Raw genomic sequence first — 22,042 nt, forward strand, 5'->3', positions numbered from 1 at the left:
TGATGATGACAGCTATATTTTACAAATCCGACTTTTTTTTTTAGATAATCATTGGACTGGCATATGTCTCAGGCTAAAGGGAAACCAAGAGGTCCATGTGTGGGCAGAAACCAATTAAGTTGAGCACTCACTGAATTGCTTTCTCAGCCAGGATGGGGAATGACTGACCACAAATTAAGCTGTACACATGTTAGACTGAAAGAGTTTACAGGTAAATGTGGCCCAGGGCCACTGCCAAGTCATTCATTGGCTGGAACACTTGCAGTGGTAAAGTGAGACGGAGAAGCTATTTAATTCTTTGCAAGAGGAGATCTTTATACACTTTGGTGTGAAGGTAAAGAGGGAAAACTGGGCTTCCTATGCATGGCTGAGGATGGGAAGTCTGCCTACACCAGTGGTTCTCAACCCTAGCGCACTTCAGGAACTTCCTGGAATTTAGAAAGAAGAAAAAAGAATACAGATGCTCAGGACTCGGTCAAGACCAATTACTCATGTTAAACAAGATTTATGGGAGGCCATTGTTTTGGACTAACCTCCTGCACTAGATCTAGCAGACTAGACCAAACCAGAATGCAGTCACTTGTGCCAAGTGCCATGTAACCAAACTGGACTTTGAAACAGGCCCGTTTTCCCAAAAAACAGGAGATTCTAGTTAACCTGAGTCAGTACAATAACGAAGTCCAATTTGTTTTAACCCTATAAGGAAAGGAACTTTGAAATACCCACTCTTTGTTTTGTTCTTCGGCTTTTTTTTTTTTTTTGCCCATAAAGCCAACCTCCTCTGCGCAGCTCATTGGAACACTCTATTTGCTTTATAAAACGATCTATTTCTTGATTCTAGTTCCTAAATATAAGCCAATTAGATCTTGAAACTAAACTTGTTGTAATTTTGTCTTCTGACACTCCCTATTACTGCAGGTGAAACCTAGGCATCAAAGCAAGTTTAAAATTCCCCAGCTGATTCTATTCTGCAGGAATGTTTGAGAACAAAGTTGGAGTCATTAACATGGCATCCCCCTTTGAGGAATGCTTCCAGGTCACAAACTTTTACAAAAGGGCCGTCCCGGCAGCCTTGGGCAATTTCAGCTCCTAGGTCCGGAGTCAAGGGGCAGAACTTGGGTGATGGCGCTCACTTGAAGCAGCAATAGTTAAATAAATGACGTTCTCACGCACTTATCTGCAAATACCCCACAAAAGCCCGGAAACCAGGATGAAACTTAAGAGACCGCACAACCCGCTGCGCCTTTAGGAACTGCAGCGGCACAGGCCCAAATGCCGAGGGCTGAGTGCGCAGGCGCGGACCGCGGACTCGGGAGAAAGCGCATGCGTGGTCTTGAGGGCGGTGCTTCCGGTCGAAGCACCGCTTGGGGGTGGGGCCTGCGGCACGCGGTGGGCGGGTCCTGAATGGCGACCCTGGTCAGGACCTGACCTGAATTGCGACCCCAACCCGGACTGCTATCCTGACCGCAACCCCTACCCCCGCCCACCCGCATGGCCCGGCACGTGTTCCTAACGGGGCCCCCAGGTAACCCTGCGGGAATCCCCACCTCCGAGAGGTCGAGGGGGTGGGGGCGCGCGGGCTGGGGGCGACCCTGTGCTGTCGGGGAGGGTCCCCGGCTCCAGGGCTCCGGCCTCTGAAGTTCCCAATTTAAATGGCGGGCTTGGTAGTCTGAAGAGTTTGTACTCGTTCGCGGAAAACGTGATTTAAAAGACGTAGGGCCTAAAGGATTAGAACACACTTGTGAGGGGGTCCTAGACCGGCTTCTTGATGAAGGGCTGAAACCGCAGGGGCCAGCGGCAGCGGTAACTCCTACTGTAGTGTTGACGTTGTGGTCTGCACAAATGATATTTCAAGAGATCTGCAGCAACCGCGATGTGAAGTGGAGATGTCTAATTTCTGTTGGTAGTCACAGTTACTTCCTTATTGTGGGTCTTTGCTACACTGATCGTGCAAACAAAATGGTAAATTTTAGTTGGAAGAGAGCGAAACTGAAGTTGTAATCTTTCTTTCCCATCTAAGTTCATCCCCCCACCCCCATCCCCATCTCCATCCCCATCCCCACGAATTTCCTCCACAGCTGAGGCCACAGGTGGAGAAGCTTTGGTACCTACAGGAGCCCTTCTCAGACACTCTTGCTTGTTCCTGTTGCCGTCGCCTCCTGATGTCTGTCAGATCCCTCAACCCTGTGGCCTGTGGAGTTCTCATCTGAGAAGTAGGATAGCGTTGAGGTCAGATGAGAGGTGTAGGAGGAGATGCTTTTAAATCAAGGCGCTACCCATGTATCAAGCATTACTAAAAAGGACAGGTAGGATGGTGGTGGTCGCATCAGATAGGCTAAAAAAAGAAAGATGGGCTAAGAGTGGAGAAAGTGATTTCTTCAGCTCCTTTGCAAGGCAAATCTAATTTTGAAGTTTATTGTGGGTTCAGATATCAAAGTCTGTAACCCTGGATCTAGAATTCTCTTTCACTTTATTTTAATGATAATGTTTAGTCGTAAGTAGCAAAGGCTACAGCTAATATTGCAGACTTTGGGATTTTATCAGGCATTGGATGGGGGAGATGGGGAGCAGAGGGTGAGGAGGAGGAGGAGGGTGGTTTGAGAAATGCCTGCTATCTAAAGTCACTCCTAAGTGTTGCAAAGAACTGTTTTCTGAAAGTTGGTTTGTCAATCCTTTATTTGAAACTTGGAATACAGTTTGATACTCAGCAGGCTGACCCCAAGACATCTGTGTGTTTTATAATGGAGGTGTTCTGTTACCGTGATTGTGTTGATGGTGGTTCTTGTTTCTGCTTTATCAAAGTCTTATCTACACGTAGATGGAAGACTCAAATAATTCTACAGTGTAGCTCTCTTAAACCTGTCCTCAAACCCACGCACCTTTGTCTTTTCTCCTCCTCTTCTTAATGTAGTTACAACGTAATTTTCATTAGTCAATGTTTATAGTATTATGGCCATGTAAAGATAATCACAGCAGAGCCACATAGTAATCTATTATTTCTTTTCCATTTATTTATTTATTTTAGAGATAGAATCTTGCTCTGTTGCCCAGGCTGGAGTGCAGTGAAACAATTATAGCTCACTGCATTCTCAAACTCTGGGCTTAAGTGATCCTCCCATTTCAACCTCCTGAATAGCTGGATCTACAAGCGCATGCCACCACACCCGGGTAATTTTTTTTTTTTTTTTTGTAGAGACCTGTCTCTTGTTATGTTGCCCAGGCTGATCTCCAACTCCTAGCCTCAAGTGATCCTCCCATCTGTGCCTCCCAAAATACTGGGATTGTAAGTGTGAGCCACCTTACCCATCTTTTTTTTCCCTCTTCTTATTGAGACAGGGTCTCTCTCTGTTGCCCAGGTTGGAGTGCAGTGGCACAATCTTGGCTCACTGCAACCTCCACCTCCCAGGCTCAAACCATCTTCCCACCTCAGCCTCCCTAGTAGCTAGTACTACAGGCATGCACCACCATGCCCTCTAATTTTTCTTTTTCTTTTTTCCTTTTACACATAACTTTTTTCCCCATTAGGAGTTATTGTCTGGTGTTTTTATTTGCCTAGTTTCTTTCTGTCTTCTCAACATGTTCAGACCATCAGGTAAAGTCTCCTCTCAAAGAGGTCACTTTTTGTTGCATATCCTCTTAGTGCCCCTGGCACTTAGCATTTTTTCTGATTTCCAACTGTCTGTACCCATGACTCATCTTGGAGGGCTTTCTCTGGTCCCTGGAGCCCACTTGGCCTGCAAACAGAGCAGGCCAGAAGAGCCAGGGAATTCCTGTGCCCTGGGATTAGCCTTCAACCTGTGACTGGTGAAAGTTAGTTGATAAATTCCCTACTTTCTCACTCCTCAGACAGGATAACTGAGCCACTTGTCCTGACTTGTCCCTTACGATTCCCCAATGGGATGAAGCTCCAGCTGCCCCCAGTGGAACTTGCTTGATAGTGCACCTCATGCTGGTGTCTTTCCCTTCCCTTTCTGAATTTCTTCCCTACCAGTCCATCATGCATCACTGCCCAGGTTAAACTACCTGCACCTGAATCTTTATCTGAGGCTCTGCTTAGGGGAGAACCAGAACCAAAATAATTCCAGAGCTTTCTGATCTGTTTGTGCCTGGTATACAGCTATCATCTTGAGGTCTCCTGAAGCACAGGTCATTTCTTATCCAGACAGCATTGGGGTAGCAGCTTAACTAATGAAGAAAAAATTAACTGAAAGAAGATTCCTAGAGCTGAAGAAGCCAAAAGGGACTTTGCCCAAATGCTTCCTATTTATTGCTGTACTATGTTCTACACAACATACAGTCCCCACGGTATACCCTTTGTGAACAGGAATAGTTACTGTTGCTCCATTTTATCTTTTTCAAAATATAAACAGCGTTTTTTGTTAGGATAAGAGTAAGACCCATTTAGTATAAGAATTAAAAAAAACAAGAAAAGTTTAAGGAAGAAAGTGACAATCACAGGGAATTTCAACATATAGAAATCAACATTGTAAATCTTTGTTCGGTATTCTTCTTGACATTTTTTTTTTCTGTAGACACATATGTACTTGACCATTTTTTAAAAAAACATAATGGAATGGTTTCTGCTATTAACCTGCTTTTTTCATATATTATTTTCATACATTGTGGTCTATTTTCCATGTTAATAAATACACATAAGCAGTGGATTTTTTAATGGTTGCATGGTATTTCTGTGTATTTATGTGCTATTATATACATGGTGCCATGAGTTAACATTCCCTTACTAATCAACATTTAGGTTGTTTTCAGTGTTTTGCTATTATAAAGAATGTTGCAGTGAATGTTCTGTTTCACACATTTTGTACTGTTGACATTGTTTCCTGAGGATGAATTCCTAGTCATGAACTACGGGGTGCTGTGGTAGGCGCATTGAAATTGCCCTTCAGAAAAGAAGTAGGAGCTTACACATTCAGCAATGCCATTACTTGTATGAAACAGATTCTTTAGTGACTTTCCTAAAGCAGTTGTTACTGAGGGCCAGGGCTGGATTAGAATTTCATCATTTTATGTTCCTCACAGTTCTACCAGCTACATACTCACTGTGGCTTACTGTAGCCAGAATCCTCTTGCGTTGCTGTTCATGTTCCAGAAAGCCAGGTGCCATTATTTTAATGTGAAGTGTGAAGGTAGATACATTAAATAAGAATAATGGATCATATTTTATGTCAAGGAGGCTTAAAAGAGTGGGTAGTCTTAGAAATAGCATGATTTGCAACCCTGTAGTATCTCAAAATAGCTCACTTGCAGACATGCTAGGAGTTTTCTCTCTCCATTGTTGGGTAGTCATCATGCCACTTACTTAAATCCATATTGGGAACAAGGCTTATATTTTAAAAAGTCATGGTGACAGGTAAAGTCCCCTGTTGAAAGATATGGTCCTTATGAGGGGTATAGCCTTGGGTAAAATACCTAACCACTGTGTACCTCAGTTTCTTCATCTGTAAAATATGCATAAGGATGGTAATTGCCTCAGAGGATGGTTGTGAGGACTTAACCAAGAAAATGCTTCCGAAGTGTGCTAGAACAGTATCTGGCTCCATAATGTCAGTGATTAGTATTACTATATTAGGTAGCACCTGTTGGTGCTTATAAACCAGTGAGTTCATCAGAGTAGTCAGCTGGCCAGGCTAGATGGAAAGGAAGGATCAAGGTGGAGAGGCTGAGGGGGCAGAGGTACATAGGTTCAAATTGGGGAAGGTGTGGGGGATAAAGGTGAAGAAATGCTTAGAGACCCTGGAGAAGATGATGTTCGAAGGAGTTGCCAACCTGATAGGCTTGCTGTTAGGAAAAAGTTTGAAAGTGACCATTAACAGGGATGCACATTTTCAGGAGACACATTTTCAGGAGTTAAGAGACACATTTTCAGGAGTTACAACAATGTAAGTCAAAGGAGGAACAAAGTGATTTTCCCACTGTTAAGTGTAGGTCCGTTTGTAATCTCTTGAAAGCTGAAATCTTAAATTCCCAGCCCCTGACTCAAGTGTGACCAGTATTACTTCCTGGGCAGAAAAATGGGAACTGTAAACCATTTCACAGGATGCAAATGGCACGGGAGAATATCATCAGGAACCTCTCAGTTGATTCTGGGATTGTGTATGTGACAAAATTAACAGTGTTTCACAATTTAAAAATAAACCTCAAGATATCATTCATGTTTTTATTATGCTTGTTTCTACTTGAAATTAAGCATTTTTAACACCTGGAGCAATCAAAATTAAATTGAAGTTCATATTCATAAATCCATTTACAGCCCATTTCTCTACCCACCATAATTGCTGTCTCAGAATCCACAAGTGCTGTGTGTGCTCTAGTAAGGGAATGTTTCCTAATGGGCTTTTCTTCTTCTTTTTTTTTTTTTATTTTAGGGGTTGGAAAAACAACATTGATCCATAAAGCCAGTGAGGTTTTAAAATCCTCTGGTGTGCCTGTCGATGGATTTTATACTGAAGAAGTCAGACAGGGAGGGAGAAGAATAGGATTCGATGTCGTCACGTTGTCCGGCACCCGGGGGCCTTTATCGAGAGTTGGGTACTGATATTTCATTTCTGTGGTGTTTTATTATCTAAGCTCCCCTTCCATCTGTGCTTTGGGAGCCTTTCAACAAGAGCTAAATTCACCAAAAGCAGATACTCTGTTGGGTCCTTGGATGCCAATCTGCTTTCCCTTTAGGTTGAGAGTGTCTCCCTGGGCACAGGGTTGAGCCAAATGATGTCATCTATCCTCGAGAATCTTAGGCCTTTAGGGATTTCTCAGAGAAAGAAAACAGAATGAAACCGTCACATGAGAAAAGTATAAGAAAGTGATATTTTACTTAAAACTTATTCACCACGTCATAAACTCCTCTCACTTTATAATTCTTAGTTCTGTTTCTGGTGCCACTTTTCAAAGACTGTTGATGCAGTAGCTGCTTGGACCTTAAGAGATAGCCCTGCCATAACTGCAAGGCCCATTGTTGGAGGTGTGGACACTTAGGGTAGCTCTGTTGAAAGCAGAGAAAACCTGATCAGCTTTACAGACCACTGCATTTTGTGTTGGTCATTTTTAAGGATGATTTAGCATATGTGGAATGCCAGAGGCTCAGTGGAGCAGCTAAAAACCAGAAATCAACACGGGAGTTTTTCAACAAAGAACATAATGTCTTTTCCTTCAGGTTAGAGCCTCCACCTGGAAAACGTGAATGCCGAGTTGGGCAGTATGTGGTTGACCTGACTTCTTTTGAGCGGTTGGCACTCCCCGTCTTGAGGAATGTGAGTACGTGGTTTCTGCTTTTTGAACCCATCTGCTCTTAGTGTATTGTGGGAATTGCTAGCCATGGAAACAGAATGCCTTTTGCTCTTAAAGGCCCCAGTTTTGCATTTTACAGTTGAAAAGTCATCAGGTGATTGAGTCTTAATAAGGATAAACAACATAATTTGCTATCACTCTGAGCTACAAGTAAATTCCTATAAATTCAGTACATATAAATATTTTATTTTGGAAAGGCTCTTGATGCCCAGGTACCAACATTCCCAAAGATAAGTCTTTCCTCTGTCTTCTCACAGTCATGTCTTAACCTGGTTTCACAGCACAACCAACATTTAGGAAGAGAAAACGTCATTATATGAACATAATAGCCAGTTGTTATTGAGTGCCTACCAAGTACTGTAAGCAGTTAATGCATTATATTATTATATTTCCTTTTTTAAAAAAGAAAAAAACTTTATTGACATCTTACGGCTTATTTCTTTCTACTTTGAATGCTTTTTATTTCATTCGCTTGCCTAATTACCCTGGCTAGAACCTCCAGTCCAACACTGAATAAAAGTGGTGAGAGTAGACATCCTTATCTTATTCCTAATCTTAGAAAGAAAGTATTTAGTCTTTCACCATTATGTATGATGTTAACTGTGTCTTATTTGTATAGAGTTTACTCAGGCATATTTTGTTGAGGATTTCTGCATCTTTATTCACAAGAGATATGGTCTGTAGCTTTCTTTCCTTGGGATATTGTTGTTTAGTTTTGGTATCAGGTTAATACTGGTCTAATAGAGTTAGGAAGTATTTCCTTCTCTTCTAATTTTTGGAAGAGTTTGTGAATGATTCGTATTAATTTTTCTTTGAATGATTGATAGAATTCACTAGAGAAGCCATGTGGGCTAGGTTTTTCTTGGTGAGAAGCTTTTAAATTAGCAATTCAATCTCTTCTTATAGGTCTGTTGATTTTGTATTTTTTTGTTGAATCAGTTTTGGTAATTTTTACCTTTTAGTAATTTGTCCATTTCATCTGAAGTATCTAAGTTGTTGGCATACAGTTGTTCATAGATTCACCCATAATGCTTTTTATTTTGTAAGATTGGTGGTATTGTCACTTCTTTCATTCTTTATTTTAGTTATTTAAATCTTCTCCTTTTTCCTTGGTCAGTCTAAATGTTTGTCAATTTAGATGATCTTTTCAAAGAACCAACTTTTGTTTATTGATTATGTAGTTTTATGTATCTATTTATCAGATATTTATCAAGTACTGCATATACAGTCATGAACAAAACAGACATGTTTTCTACTCTCTCAAAACTGTTAGTCTAGTGGGAAAGGTAGACACTAAGTACATTTATACCTGTCATTGTCATTAATGCTGTGAAAGAAAAGAACAGGGTGCTATGAAAAGGAGGGACAGGAAGAACTGACTTTAGACCAAGGGACCAGGAAAGAGTTCTGAGAAGATGACATTTAAACAGAAAGGAATAGGTGAGAGGGCACTGGGGAGAGAGAGTTAGTATTGGGGTATTTGTATGTGTCAGGTTGGGGAGGTCTGGGGAGAATATTCTAAATGGCAGGGACAGATACATTAAGACCTCAGAGCCCTGGAGCAGGAGCAGGTGAAGAACGTAAGTTTGGTGAGGTGGGGGCCATGAGATGCAGGGCTCTGTGGATCATGTTAATGAATGTGAGTGTCATTTAATCTATTATAGACTTACTACTTTGATTTGTGAAAATTAAATGATACAGACCTGTCTCAAAAACAATTATAAACCATCCAGAGGTTTCCATGGCACCAAGAATAAAGTCCAAGGTCCTTCCAATGGCCTAGAAGGCCCTGTAGCCCTGTGATATCTGGCCTTACTAACCTCTGACCTCATCTTGCCATTCTTCAGCCACACTGGTTCAATCAGACTTTCCACATATGCCAGCCTGAGGCCCTTGGCACTTGCCATTTTTTTTGGTGAGCACACTGTCTTCATAGGTCTTTGCCTCTCTGCTCCTTGACATTCAGAGCTCAGCCGAAGTTTGTAGTGGTGGTTGCCCAAAGGCTGCTGAAGATTTTAGCTATAGCCTCTGAGGATATCCTCTAATCTCAGAGGGCTGGTGGTATCTTATGGTCTGTTTCAGAAGGGAGTTGTTCTTCTTGGAACCCACCAAGTTCTCCTTTCTTCCTACACCGTGTTTCTTCCTCCTACCTCCTTCTTCCCCAATTCCTTTCTCTTGAAACTTTCCCTCAGTTCCTGTGCTGGGGACTCTCATGGCCACTGTGTTGTGTGGGAGCAGAGAACATGGTACTTTTCTTTTTAGTTGTTTTCCTGTCACATACATTCCTCTCTACTTAAATGTTCAAAAGGCAAGTGAAATACTTCAAATGAAATTCCAAGTGAAGATTCTGGTTTTAGGAACTGACTGTGTCAATACAAAGAATTTTTTACTTACCCTGCTCAGACAGAGTAGACCAAATCCTGGGAGGAGAGTTTGCACAGGTGTTTAGTGTCTAGATGCAAGATTATATAAGAGATATATGCTGACCAGATCAGAGCATAAATCTGTTTTTTAATTAAAAAAGAAATACAGACTTCTCCCAACTTTTTGTATTCTGATTGCCAAATGCAGACATGTACATTCCATGTAGAAAAAGTTCCTAGCAGGGGATTTGATACGGTTTGGCTCTGTGTCCCTACCCAAATCTCATCTCGAATTGTAATCCCCATGTGTGGAGGGAGGGACTTGAAGGGAGATGATTGGGTCATGGAGGTGGTTTCCCCCATGCTGTTCTCCCGATAGTGAGGGAGTTCTCATGAGATCCAATGGTTTCAAAAGTGGCAGTTTCCCCTGCACTCTCTGTCTCTCCTGCTGCCACGTGAAGAATATCCTTGCTTCCCTTCTGTTTTTTTTTTTTTTTTTTTTTTTGAGACGGAGTCTCGCTTTGTTGCCCAGGCTGGAGTGCAGTGGTGTGATCTCAGCTCATGCAAGCTCCACCTCCTGGGTTCACACCATTCTCCTGCCTCAGCCTCCCAACTAGCTGGGACTATAGGTGCCCGCCACCATGCCCGGCTAATTTTTTGTATTTTTAGTAGAGACAGGGTTTCACCGTGTTAGCCAGGTTGGTCTCGATCTCCTGACCTCATGATCCACCCGCCTCGGCCTCCCAAAGTGTTGGGATTACAGGTGTGAGCCACCGCGCCCAGCCCCTTGCTTCCCTTCTGCCTTCCACCATGATTGTAAGTTTCCTGAGGCCTCCCCAACCATGCGGAACTGTGAGTCAATTACACCTCTTTTGTTTATAAATTATCCAGTCTCAGGTAGTTGTAGCGGTGTGAAAATGGACTAATACAGGATTCTTACCCAGTCAGGGTCATGGATTTCTTTTCTGGAGCAGAAATTTTTCTCCCATCATACATATTTTATGGGAATGAAGAAAGGGGAAAGAACTAGTGTTTTGTCTTTATACTAAAGAAAAAAATGAAAAGAATATTAATTAAAATAATTAGGCAACAAAACTGGGAAGTATAAACACACCATTTTTGATACTGGCAATGAAAACAACCAAATAAACTGGAAGTGTTAGAAACCCTTTATAAAGGGACACAGTGTTAGTTCATAGTGCTGGGATCTATGAAAACACAAATTCTGATAATAAGAAATATCCATTGTGTGTAAGAAATTTCAATATGTATGAGTGAAAGATAGTTTGAGGGGTGTGTGTGTGTTTTAATACTACAAAAAAATAAGAAAAAAGTACTTCTCTAATTAGGCCAAGCAGGGCTATGCCTATTTGCAGGTGGGGAAGTAAGGATGTGGCTGGGACTGGTTGCAGCAGCTCATGCCTGTAATCCCAGCTGTTTGGGAGTCTGAGGTGAGTAGATAACTTCAGGCCGGGAGTTTGAGACCAGCCTGGCCAATATGGTGAAACCCAGTATCTACTAAAAACGAAAACAAAAATCAGCTGGGTATGGTGGCACACGCCTATAGTCCCGGCTACTCAGGAGGCTGAGGCAGGAGAATCGCTTGAACCCGGGAAGCAGAGGTGGCAGTGAGCTAAGATGGCACCATTGCATTCCACCCTGGGTGACAGAGCAAGACTCTGTCTCAAAAAAAAAAAAAAAAAAAAAAAGTGTGGCTGAGAGCTGAAGAGCAGCTCCAGGCGAGGAAGAGGCTCAGGAGGCCCAGGCACAACCCAGGTCCACCTTGCAAAGCTGCTCTGGTTATGTTTCTTTTTTCTTTCTCTTTTCCTTTTTTTTTTTTTTTTTTTTTTTGAGACAGAGTCTTGCTCTGTCACCCAGGCTAGAGTGCAGTGGCGCCATCTCAGCCCACTGCAACCTCCACCTCCTGGGTTCAAGCGATTCTTGTACCTCAGCCTCCTGAGTAGTTGGGATTACAGGCACCTGCCAGTGCGCCTGGCTAATTTTTGTATTTTTAGTAGAGACGGGGTTTCACCATCTTGGCCAGGCTGGTCTCAAACTCCTGACCTCGTGATCCACCCGCCTTGGCCTCCCAAAGTGCAGGGATTACAGGTGTGAGCCACTGCACCTAACCTGGTTACCTTTCCTTAGGCAGGAATGGAGCCTGAGCATCATGATCGCTCGTGAGAAATAGAGAAAAGTAAAGTGTGTGTGGTAAGTGTTCTAGACTCGGGAAGGTTTTTGGAAAGCCTCTAGTAGGGTTGACTGTTAATTTTTTTCATTCCACGAGTTAACTCTTTCCTTATTTGTCAACATTTGTTATTTTCCTGAGTATTCAAGTTCTAGATATTCATGGTTAAAAAAATCATAAAAAATGTAAAATAAAAATGAAACACAATGTGAGTAACTCATAATCTTATCACTAAGTTAGCCAATGTTAGCTTATTTTGTTTCTGCCCCTTTTGTATACCTGGTTTATTTATTCAGTCATTCAAGATCAGGAAAAATGTTATGTATAGTTTCATAGGCTTGGTGTGTTTCCCTTAATATGATTGAGGGACATGGGAATGGTCTCACAACACGCTGATCTTCAAAGCTGGGAGATTTTAGTGGTGTCATCCTATTTCATGGTATGAGTTTTCATCTTTGATTTAACTACTACTCCCTCAGTGTTGGGCATTCAGGTTCCGTATCACCATTGTAAGTAACCTTGCAACAAAGCACCCTTCATACATGAGTCTCTTTCTCTAGCCATGATTTTTTCCCTGGGGAGGGTCTAAAAGGTGAAGTCTGAGCTTGTGGGGTGTGAACCTTCAAGGTCTTGATGGTGCTGCGTTGACTTTGTGTCCCACTGCCAGGGTGTGAGTGTGCTTGTCTTGCTGCACTTTGCCAGCCCCGAGCACTCTGGTTATTTTCAGCACACTGCTTTGATTTGATTTGCATTTTTCAGTTACTAATGGGGTTAAGTGTTTTTCAGTTGTTCATTAAGTTTTCCTTAATTTAAGTTGTTCATCCGTTGCTCTTCCCATTTATTTTCTTTGGGCTTAAATAGATCTTTTATAAAGCAGATAGCCTTTTTATATTATTGATTCTGTTTTTCTCAGTTTAGCACTTCACTTTGGTGATTGTTTTCCCTTCAACATAGAGAAAAGTCTGTCCCTATTCCAAATTGATATAAAACTTTACCTATATATTTTTCTGCATGCTTTTTAAAAACATTTATGTTTTCAATCCATTTGGATTTATCTTGAGTGTAATATGCTAGCTATGAGATTCTCAACTGATTTTCTTCCAGATATTTAGCCAGTTTACTAAAACTGTTTGTTAAATAACCCATTTCTAATTAGTTTTTTATGCTTAATTAATTATATTAAAACTACGTGTGCTTGTGTGTGTAGTGTTTCAGAGTTATCTGTTCTCTTCCATTGATCCGTTTGATCCTTGCATCAGTACCATAGTATTTTAGTTACCATGGTAATCGTTTTTATTTTTCTTCTTCAAAAAATGGCCTTGTTCAGAAACTGTAGCAATGGTGGCACTAGTAGTAGTAAACTATTATTGAGTGCAAACTACATGCCAGGCATGAACTCATTTAATCCTCAGAACACTATCACTATATTCCTGTTTTACAGATGAGGAAACTGAGGCGTAGAGTGAAAAGTTACTTGCCCAGGGACACACTGATTGTGTAAGTGGTAGAGCTGGAGCGAACTATAGAATCAAGACTTTACTATCCATTAAAAAAAATGTCTTATATGGAGTGACTGGAACTATAGCTGTTTTGACATAAAGGGTATCTTAATTTTTCCGATTATCTTAATTCTCCACAGCCAAAAACATGTTTCTCTTTCTCCATTTATTTCTTTAAAATTTTTATTGGTGAGGTTATTCATAGGGCTCTCCTATTTTCTGGTGCTACTGGAATTAGGATTGTTTTTTCTGTTTGCTAATGATCAAGGCTGATAAGATAATGCTGGCCTTTTTCACAATGGCCTTTTTGACAGCTACCCTGAATGCTTTATTAAAATTTGATGCAATGTAAGATGTAACATTTTATTGATTTTCAACATATCTCCTACTCACACAAAATGGAGACAATAGATTATAATGTTTTAAAGAACAAAGGACATCTACTCAAAGCCCTGTTTTCCAGGTGAACAGTATCATTTTTTACAAAGATCTGTGAAAGGAAGAGTAAGCTAAAATCAGAACACCCAGGGAAAACCAACATAGTTTGAACCTTGTATTTTCCTGTTTTGATTAAAATAAGGCTTTAAAGTATATTTGTTTTTGAGAGCAGGATCTACTTTTGATTCTGAAACAGGCTCTGCTTTGGAAAATCTTAGAAACTTCCTTTGAAGGTGAGAGGACTCCTGTCTAGGGAAAAGTATTTTGTTTTTGTTTTTTTAGACTCTTGACTTGGAAGTGTTCCTTAGTGTTTCAGGCCACTTGGCTTTAGAAAGAATGCAGAAAAACCAAGTTCTAGTCAGGATCCATTCGTGAAAGATTGACAAGCTCCTCAGCATTGCTAGAATTTCCGTCATTGCTGTTAGCAAATGTGGCATTTGATTCTTTGTTCTCTCTCAGCTTCTGTTTCTCTACCTCATGTATTACAAGTACGTAATGCAGGATCAGCCAGGGAAATTAAAAGCTATCTAGTGCAAACGGAAAATCAGCTTTTAAATTGTCAGTAAGGACATTCCTGCAGTGAATCAGCATAGGAAAATGAAGTGAAAATTCAGCATGAGGTTGACTCTGCAGTTCATTTTGCAAGATTTGTCGTGGCAAATCTTCATAATTTCTATTGAGCAGAGACTGAGACTATTATTTCTGATCGTTGGTGAGATTCTGTGGATTTAGATGCTAAGCAGGCTTTTGCCCTGGGTGATGACACCTTCATGTCTTTCTTCTTGCAGTCCGCTCTCAAGAAACACAGAAAAGTTGCATGCTTCTTAAGTCACACGTCCCTTAAGCTGGACTGGGGTTGAGTTTGTGTAAACTGTTGCCGTTTTTCCTTTTCCTCGCTCACTTTGTCCCATTTCCAGCATTTCCTTCTGTCTCGCCTCCTGTGCATATCAGTCTAAAACCACACTCCATTAGGAGGAAGTTCATACGGGGTGAGTTGGTTGTTTTGTTGAATCTGGTACTGAGAAAGTACATATGTGTGTGTTTTCTTTTTTTGATAATTTTTTAAATTTCATTTGGATAAAAGTTTACTCTTAGAGAAAGTTATGAGTAAGAATAGTGCAAGAACACCTGTATACTCTCATTATCCAGAGTCACCTATGTTTATCATTTGCCTTGTTTGCTTATTCTCTCTCTCCCTCTCTGTGTGTATGTGTATGTGTGTGTTTGTGTGTGTGTATAAATATATAAGCTGGAAGGGGGTGACTATTTGAGAATACGTTGCAATCATCAAGGTACTTTACTCCTAAATGTTCAGTATATTTTTCCTAAAAATAAGGATATGCTTTTACATATCAATACAGTTATCAACCTCTGTAAATCTTACATTGAAAAAATAATCTATCGTTAGTGTTCTAGTTTCATCAGTTGACTTAATATTCTTTGTAACATTTCTTTTCCTTCAGATGTTACACTTAGTTGTCACATCTCCGTAGCCTCCGTTAATGTGGAACATTTCCACAGTCGTTCTTTGTCTTCCAGGACATTGACATTTGTAAAGAATATAGTTCCAATTTGAAAGAACATTCCTCTTTTGGAGTTTTTCTGATGTTTCCTCATGACCAAATTCAGCTGGAATACTCCATAAGTGATGATGCATCCTTCTCGAGTATCTCATCTGGAGGTGTGTGATGTTTAGTGATATTAATTTTGATTACCTGATCAAGGAATTGTCCTATTTCTCCACTGTATAGTTACTATTTTTGTCTTTGACACTAATGAGCAGTGAGTGGGGAGATAGTGTGAGACCATGCACATCCTCCTCCTCAGATTTCCCCTAGCCAATTCTAATTTTATCTAAACTTTATTAGATCATCTTAAGATAAAAATAATTTTCTCTTGAGCCCTTAATTGGCAAGCAGATTTAAATACTCTCTTTTGAAATACTTTCTCTAGCCAGGTGAGCAGTAATTAACAAACATAAAATTACTATACATTGAAGCTGAACTAAAAAAAAAAAAAGCCATAATGGCTAAGCTTTTTTCCACTCTAAGCTGTACTTCTCTTTATTTGTATCTGGTTACCTCCCCATTAGAAAAGCCATCACCATTTTATTAGAGCAAAAACAATCAGTTCTTTCTCCTCAGGCAGTTTCTAATGAAAAGGGTATCAGGTATCAGAGGCACTAAACATTTACCAAAAGCTTAAATATTGATGAAAATTTTTACTAAGCAAGTGAAATTTTTTTTTTATTTGGTTTTTGTAAACACTGTCAGGTGATAAAGAAATGGCAGGAAGGTGGACATATTAGGATACCTGGTCATAGCTCTTCCACCGTCTGCTCGGGGGTGTGCTCCTGGTAGAGGAGAGAAGTCCTTTTGCTTTCTCCCATATCTGCCTACTGCAGTGGGCCATTCACCATCCATACTTGATGAAATGATTTTGGTGGTATTATTCTCAGACCCTAAATATGAGTTCTTTTCGAGTAATTTAGAGCAATATGATTATTCCAAATAAATTGAGGTTTTATGCCTATGCCTCTGTAGATCCCTAAACACCAGAGTGCTACTCCTTCTTATTGGAGAGGAAAGCAGTTTCTTCATGGTTAGGTCAGTTTCCTAGATGCTATTCTTTATTTCAGAATCAAAGTGTGGAGGCGTATTGCACACAGGGTGTGGAAGAGAGCTTTGAAGTCAGGTGATCTCTGGTTTGACTCCAGCTCTGTCACTGTGCTCTCAGTGATTTTTGAGTAAATCCCTTAATGTCTAATTTCCTTTCCTCATCTGTGAAACAGATGCTGTTACCTGCTATTTGAAGTTGCTGGGAGGACCGAATGTAATGCTTGTAAAGTGCCTTGGCCCCTGGCTCCTAGGAGGTGCTCAGCAGAGCAATAGCTGTGATTATTTTCTTGTGGAGTTAATTGAGGTGATGGATGGCAGTACTTTGAGAGGAGCCTCCCATCACAATTTGGTGTGTGTTTGCCAGGGAGCTGGGGTCCAGGGTGGGATAGTCGTCTGTCATGGAGTCCCAGGAGCCCAAATGTCCAGGCCAGTCCCAAGTGCTCAGAGCATGAGCAGGACAAGGAGTACTGGGCTCTCCATCTCACTGGACTGACTGTCAGCCAGTAGGTGTTGTTTCAGTCCCAAGATAGCTTGGAAAACCCCATGGCTACCATTCAAGCGCTGTTCGGTCAGGTGACCATGTGGGTGAGCCCCTGTGAGTCCCGAGAGGCCGTTTAGGACATCCAGGAAGAGCCTCAAGCCTAGTCTGTCTGTGCGCTGGCGTGAGGATCGCTGGCGTGAGGATCTCTGGCATGTCCGGGGGAGCAGCTTCTGCCCAGAGTATGCCTGACTGGGGAAGGGCCGGGCTACCAGGCGCTGTCGGGCAGTCTAGACACCTTGTCCTGGCTATGCCCTGGAGACTCACAGTCCATATGCCACCAGACAGCAAAGGGATTATGAAACTTGAAGGCTTGGAATAAACACACATAAAATATGACCGGAGCCCTGCATTTTTAGCTAATAACTTCAGTGGGTGAGGAATTGTGGGCTGGCTCAGAGATGGCTGCATTACCACCATTTGCCTTTCTGCTTCTCTAGAACTTGCTGCTATTTGGGGGAAGGGCTACAGTTTTGCTGCCTAACTTCTGATAGACACTCCTTATTCACTTTCATGACTTTCAATACTTGCTGTCCCAGATGTAAGCTCAGGAGCTAGTCTGTATGTCTGATATTAAAATAAAACAATCCAAACAGTTCTCCTAAAATTAACATTAATACCACTAGAAATATTTATTATGCAAATAATTCAGAATAAGGCAAAGACCACTTGGATTAGCTTGCTCTCAGTGTGATATTTTGGTTAAATGAAATTATTTTATATTTATATGTTCTTTGTATTTTTAAAAGTACGTATAAAAATAAACAAAGGACCCAAAAAAAATCACACTATTTTCAGGTCTCTGATATAACTGGTACGAAGATATTTGTTGCTCTAATCTCTCTGGAAAGCAAACTAGCTGAGTGTAACCAAAGTTATAAAATTATTCAGTAGCTTCTCTTATCCCTGGCTGGTCAATTTTAGGACTCTATCTAAGGAAATATCTTCTCTCCCGGAACAGAAGAACTAAAAGTGCGCTTCATGGCTGAACATTTATAATCAGCTGAAGTGGAAGCCTGTGAGGAGTGTGGCCAGGAAGGCTAGTGTGCCATATAGGACTGAGGTGGTGGCCCTAGGAAGCAATGCTCCTCTGAGGAGAGGCTGTGAGGGGAGGAAAGAGTGCTCCCCAGATGGTGCGCACACCCCAGATGGTGTGTACATCGTGATTCTGACCATGTGGCTGAGAGCCACCTACAGTTTTTACACACTCCTTACTCCAGCAGCTGCAGGTGGCGTTTCTCTGGGACCTCATTAGGACTCTCCGCACACCGGGGCTTGGGGAGGGGTTCCTGACCATCTTCAAACCTGGGCCCCTATTGTTCTAAGTCCGCGTCTCTATCAATTTAGAACAATGTAAAGGGGGTGAATGTTTGTTTACTTACTTATTTCTTTGTTTCCCTCTAAAGTTGCTTGAATTTATATAGAAATAAAGCCATGTTAAACATTATAGTGGTTCTTTTTTTAAGACCTTGAGTGTATGATCTTGTACTATTTAGAAAAGCAAGCTGAGTGTCTACATGCTTCGGAGTGGCTCAGCAGCTGACATCTTTCTCTCAACTGAGTATGAATAACTTGCATTTTTAATTAAAAATCACAGATTTATTTTTGAGATTCCTGAAGTTCCTGGATTATAAAATTCCCCAATTCTGGACAGATTGAGGATTTTATGTAAGCTAAGGTTTTAAAATGAGGATTTCCAATTGGTAGAAAGTAATGTATATATGTGTGTCCAAATTCTTTTGTGCTGAAAGTTAAATAAATGTCGATGAGCTTTCACTTATGAATGTTCTAGAGGATTGCAGGAAGGCTGGTTGTTGAAGAGCCACACACTTTCTACCTGTACGTGTGTATTTACACATGGCCACTTGCATTTTACCACCCTCATGTATATAGTCAAATAAATACATATGCATGTGTACACACATTCTTTCATATCACTTCTTGTCTGATTTGGCACCTTCTAAAACTGTCATTTTGAGGTGCCAGAATAAGTTTTATTTTGGCTTTTAGATGATAGCCTCCAAAGGAATGACATCCACAATTACTCATCGTCTCTGGGGCCGCAAAATGTCCACAGCACTTGGGAACAGTGGGGTCAGTTGGAGTGGCATGCTCCCAGGAAGACAGAAACCTTCTTGTACAGTAGTCTGTTTTTATTATCATAGACAGGTGGTTGATAGCTGTTTTATTTCTCCCAAATATGGCTTTCGTTTTGGAGGAAAAACTTGGAATAAGTAGTGAGTTACTTCATAGATGCTCTGCCCTTCTCCCCGACCCCACCAGTGGAGGGTGACATTGCCCCTTCAGCTCCCCACTTCTCAGCTCTGTCATAGATGCTCTGCCCTTCTTCCCGACCCCACCAGTGGAGGGTGACATTGCCCCTTCAGCTCCCCACTTCTCAGCTCTGTCATAGATGCTCTGCCCTTCTCCCCGACCCCACCAGTGGAGGGTGACATTGCCCCTTCAGCTCCCCACTTCTCAGCTCTGGGACATCGGTGAGTTCCCCAGGAAGGAAGCGGATAAGGACAACCATGTACCTGCCCTAAGTGGGGAGACCAGGCATGTGTACAGATAAACTTAATAGAGAGGCAAAAATGAAGCGTGTCAGAAACACGGAAGTGTGGAGATTGTTCAGACCTCTCTTGGGTGATTACAGCGGACTCCTTCTTGATCTTTTAGCTAATGAGTGGAAAAATATTTCATAAGTGTATAATATGCAGTAGGAAAATAGAGTACTGCTTACTTAAAAGTGTGAAAAACACTGCTCTACTGCTTCCGTGCAATCACAACTGGGATTTAGACACCCACTGTCTTATCTTGTCTATTCCAAAAGGAGTCTAACATGTGTTTCTGACTCCACAGCCAGCAGTCTTTCTAGCACAACTTGTGATCCTCCCTCGATTAGACTCTTTTGGCTATGGGAGAAGGTCCCACCTCTGTGCCATTGAAGGCCTTTAGGATATGGGCCCGCAGCCCTGTCTGTCACTAGCTGCCCCTGGTTGCCACTGATCCCTACCACCAGCCACACTGTACCATACGCTGCTTTGGCTTTTGGAATTTGAACAAAATCTAGCTTAACTCAGACATGCCCTCTGGGACTGTATTGCTGTCATCATTTAAGGAATCAGAACTGTAGTGAAGAGTACTTGGTAAATCAGCTTTACATACAGTTTTCAAAATAAACCATGTATACAAACATATATAAGGTGTATTTGTCATTCACCATTCATTGAAGTGTTTATTACATGTTCTGTTGTGTCCCTCCCAGGGAAGAGTCAACCAAAGTCTTATCAGCTTTCTCTAGGAAGGCTTTCTATAGAGGACATGTGTGTTAGTTATATGTTGCTGTGGAACAAGTTATCTCAAAATTTAGCAGCTTAAAACAACGAACACATTATTGTACACAGTTTCTGAGGATCAGGAATCCAGGTATAGCTTAGCTGGGGTTCTGAGGTTGCAGTCAAGCTGCTGGCTGGGGCTGTGGTCATCTGAGGCTTGGCTGGGAGGGCCCTGCCTCTAAGCTTGCTCATGCGGTTGCTGGCAGGTTCATTTCCTCTTGGCTGTTGGCATGAGGCCTCAGTGCCTCACCACATGGACCTCACTGTCAGCTGCCTGAGTATCCTCACAGCATAGCACTTCTCTTCCCCCAGAGCGAGTGATTCGAGAGAGGGGATCCAAGACAGAGATCAAGCTTTAAATTTTTATACAACCAGAAAATAAGTGGCACCCAAATACCTTAGGTTTAAAAGACATGAGACAGCAAGCGTGGGAGCCTTTGTTGATACTGATGGCCTCTTTTTTCCATTTTGAGCCATATAAGATTCCCTATGGGCTGGAGGGGAGATAACTGCTCTAGGCAGATGCTTGTGTATTTCATGATCTGGTCCATAAGCGTTGTTGGAAAAAAGTGAAAATTAAAAGGAAATGAGTCTTGGCTAAAGGGGAAAAAAAGTAAGTACAATTGCATCCTTTAGATCTCAGATTCTCTTTCTCATGACTTTATTCCAATTTATGTCCATTACTTCCTTGAACATCCCACTGGTAACAGGCATGGCTGCCAGCTTCCAGGAGTCCTAATGATTCCCAGCTCCTGGGACTCACCCTTGTGCAGTCCCCTCCTGCACAGTACCAGGGGTGGTCTGTGGGATGCTGTCACTTTTCGAAATCCAGTAAAAAGGTTTCTGTCTTTTTTACCTCATTGGTGAGTGATTGGGGAGTGGGACCCATGGGCCCTTTGATTAATGTGACTCTGGTGTCCCAGTGAAAGTCTTTGTCATTCTCAGGCTGACTGCAGCAGTGGCCCAGGGCAAAGAGTGTGCGTCATCGATGAGATTGGGAAGATGGAGCTCTTCAGTCAGCCTTTCATTCAAGCTGTTCGTCAGACGCTGTCTACCCCAGGAACTATAATCCTTGGCACAATCCCAGTTCCTAAAGGAAAGCCACTGGCTCTCGTAGAAGAAATCAGAAACAGAAAGGACGTGAAGGTGTTTAATGTGAGTACAGCCAGTCCTCCATAATCTGTGGAAATGGGGCAGATGATCTAAAATAGCAGATGGCTCTAAAATATATCTTTGGTTTTGAGTTACCATTTTTTCCCTCCCATGCTGAAATATAGGTGAGTCTAATTTTCTAGAAATGTATAGAACTTAAATTATACCTCTACTTGATGAAAAAACAAACTCGCTTATGGGGGAGCCTCCTGACGGTCCCAGTTGTTCTGGCTGCTTTTTTCTTCCATCTCCCCCACCAGACACTAGGACCTCTTTGGCATCAGAATTGCCTGAGCTAAGGTGCTTGTTCTAAGCTTGTCTCTTCTCAGATTAAAAGGCGCCAGGTTGGGATACAGAGGCAAATATTTTTTGTTTTGGTTTAAAGGTTTCCCTTTTAAAGCTGACCCACTTCTGCTTGTGGGGAGAGGAGGCTGTGGATGTATTTGGAGGCACAGCTTCCAGGTGCTGAAGAGCAGCACCGTCCAGTTGAACTTCCCATAGTGAGGGAAATGTACTCTCTACATTGCTTAGAACAGTAGCGACTAGCCACATCTGGCTATTTATGTTTAATAAATTTAATCATATTTAAATTGAATTATTTATTTA

At 41.7% G+C, this 22,042-nt stretch overlaps 1 protein-coding gene across 4 annotated transcripts in view; it reads left to right on the forward strand.

Annotated features, from left to right (window-relative positions):
* Positions 1-1,305: 1,305 nt before the first annotated feature.
* Positions 1,306-22,042, forward strand: part of NTPCR (nucleoside-triphosphatase, cancer-related) — a 38,643-nt gene continuing 17,906 nt past the window's right edge. Inside the window, exons 1-4 of one of the 4 annotated variants that reach the window (XR_010114827.1) lie at positions 1,306-1,525; positions 6,384-6,546; positions 7,169-7,265; positions 21,230-21,439. Coding sequence is in view for 2 of the 4 variants with exons in the window: in XM_055234940.2 (XP_055090915.1) it covers positions 1,492-1,525; positions 6,384-6,546; positions 7,169-7,265; positions 21,230-21,439 (504 nt within the window). In the remaining 2 variants the exon portion in view is untranslated. Of the gene's footprint in view, positions 1,526-3,030; positions 3,169-6,383; positions 6,547-7,168; positions 7,266-21,229; positions 21,440-22,042 lie in introns of those variants that run through there. The other 3 variants (XM_055234940.2, XR_010114828.1, XM_055234941.2) reach the window with 3 other exon arrangements.

This window comes from Symphalangus syndactylus, chromosome 19 (genome assembly GCF_028878055.3).
Source record: "Symphalangus syndactylus isolate Jambi chromosome 19, NHGRI_mSymSyn1-v2.1_pri, whole genome shotgun sequence".
In the NCBI taxonomy this organism is placed as follows: Eukaryota; Metazoa; Chordata; class Mammalia; order Primates; family Hylobatidae; genus Symphalangus; species Symphalangus syndactylus.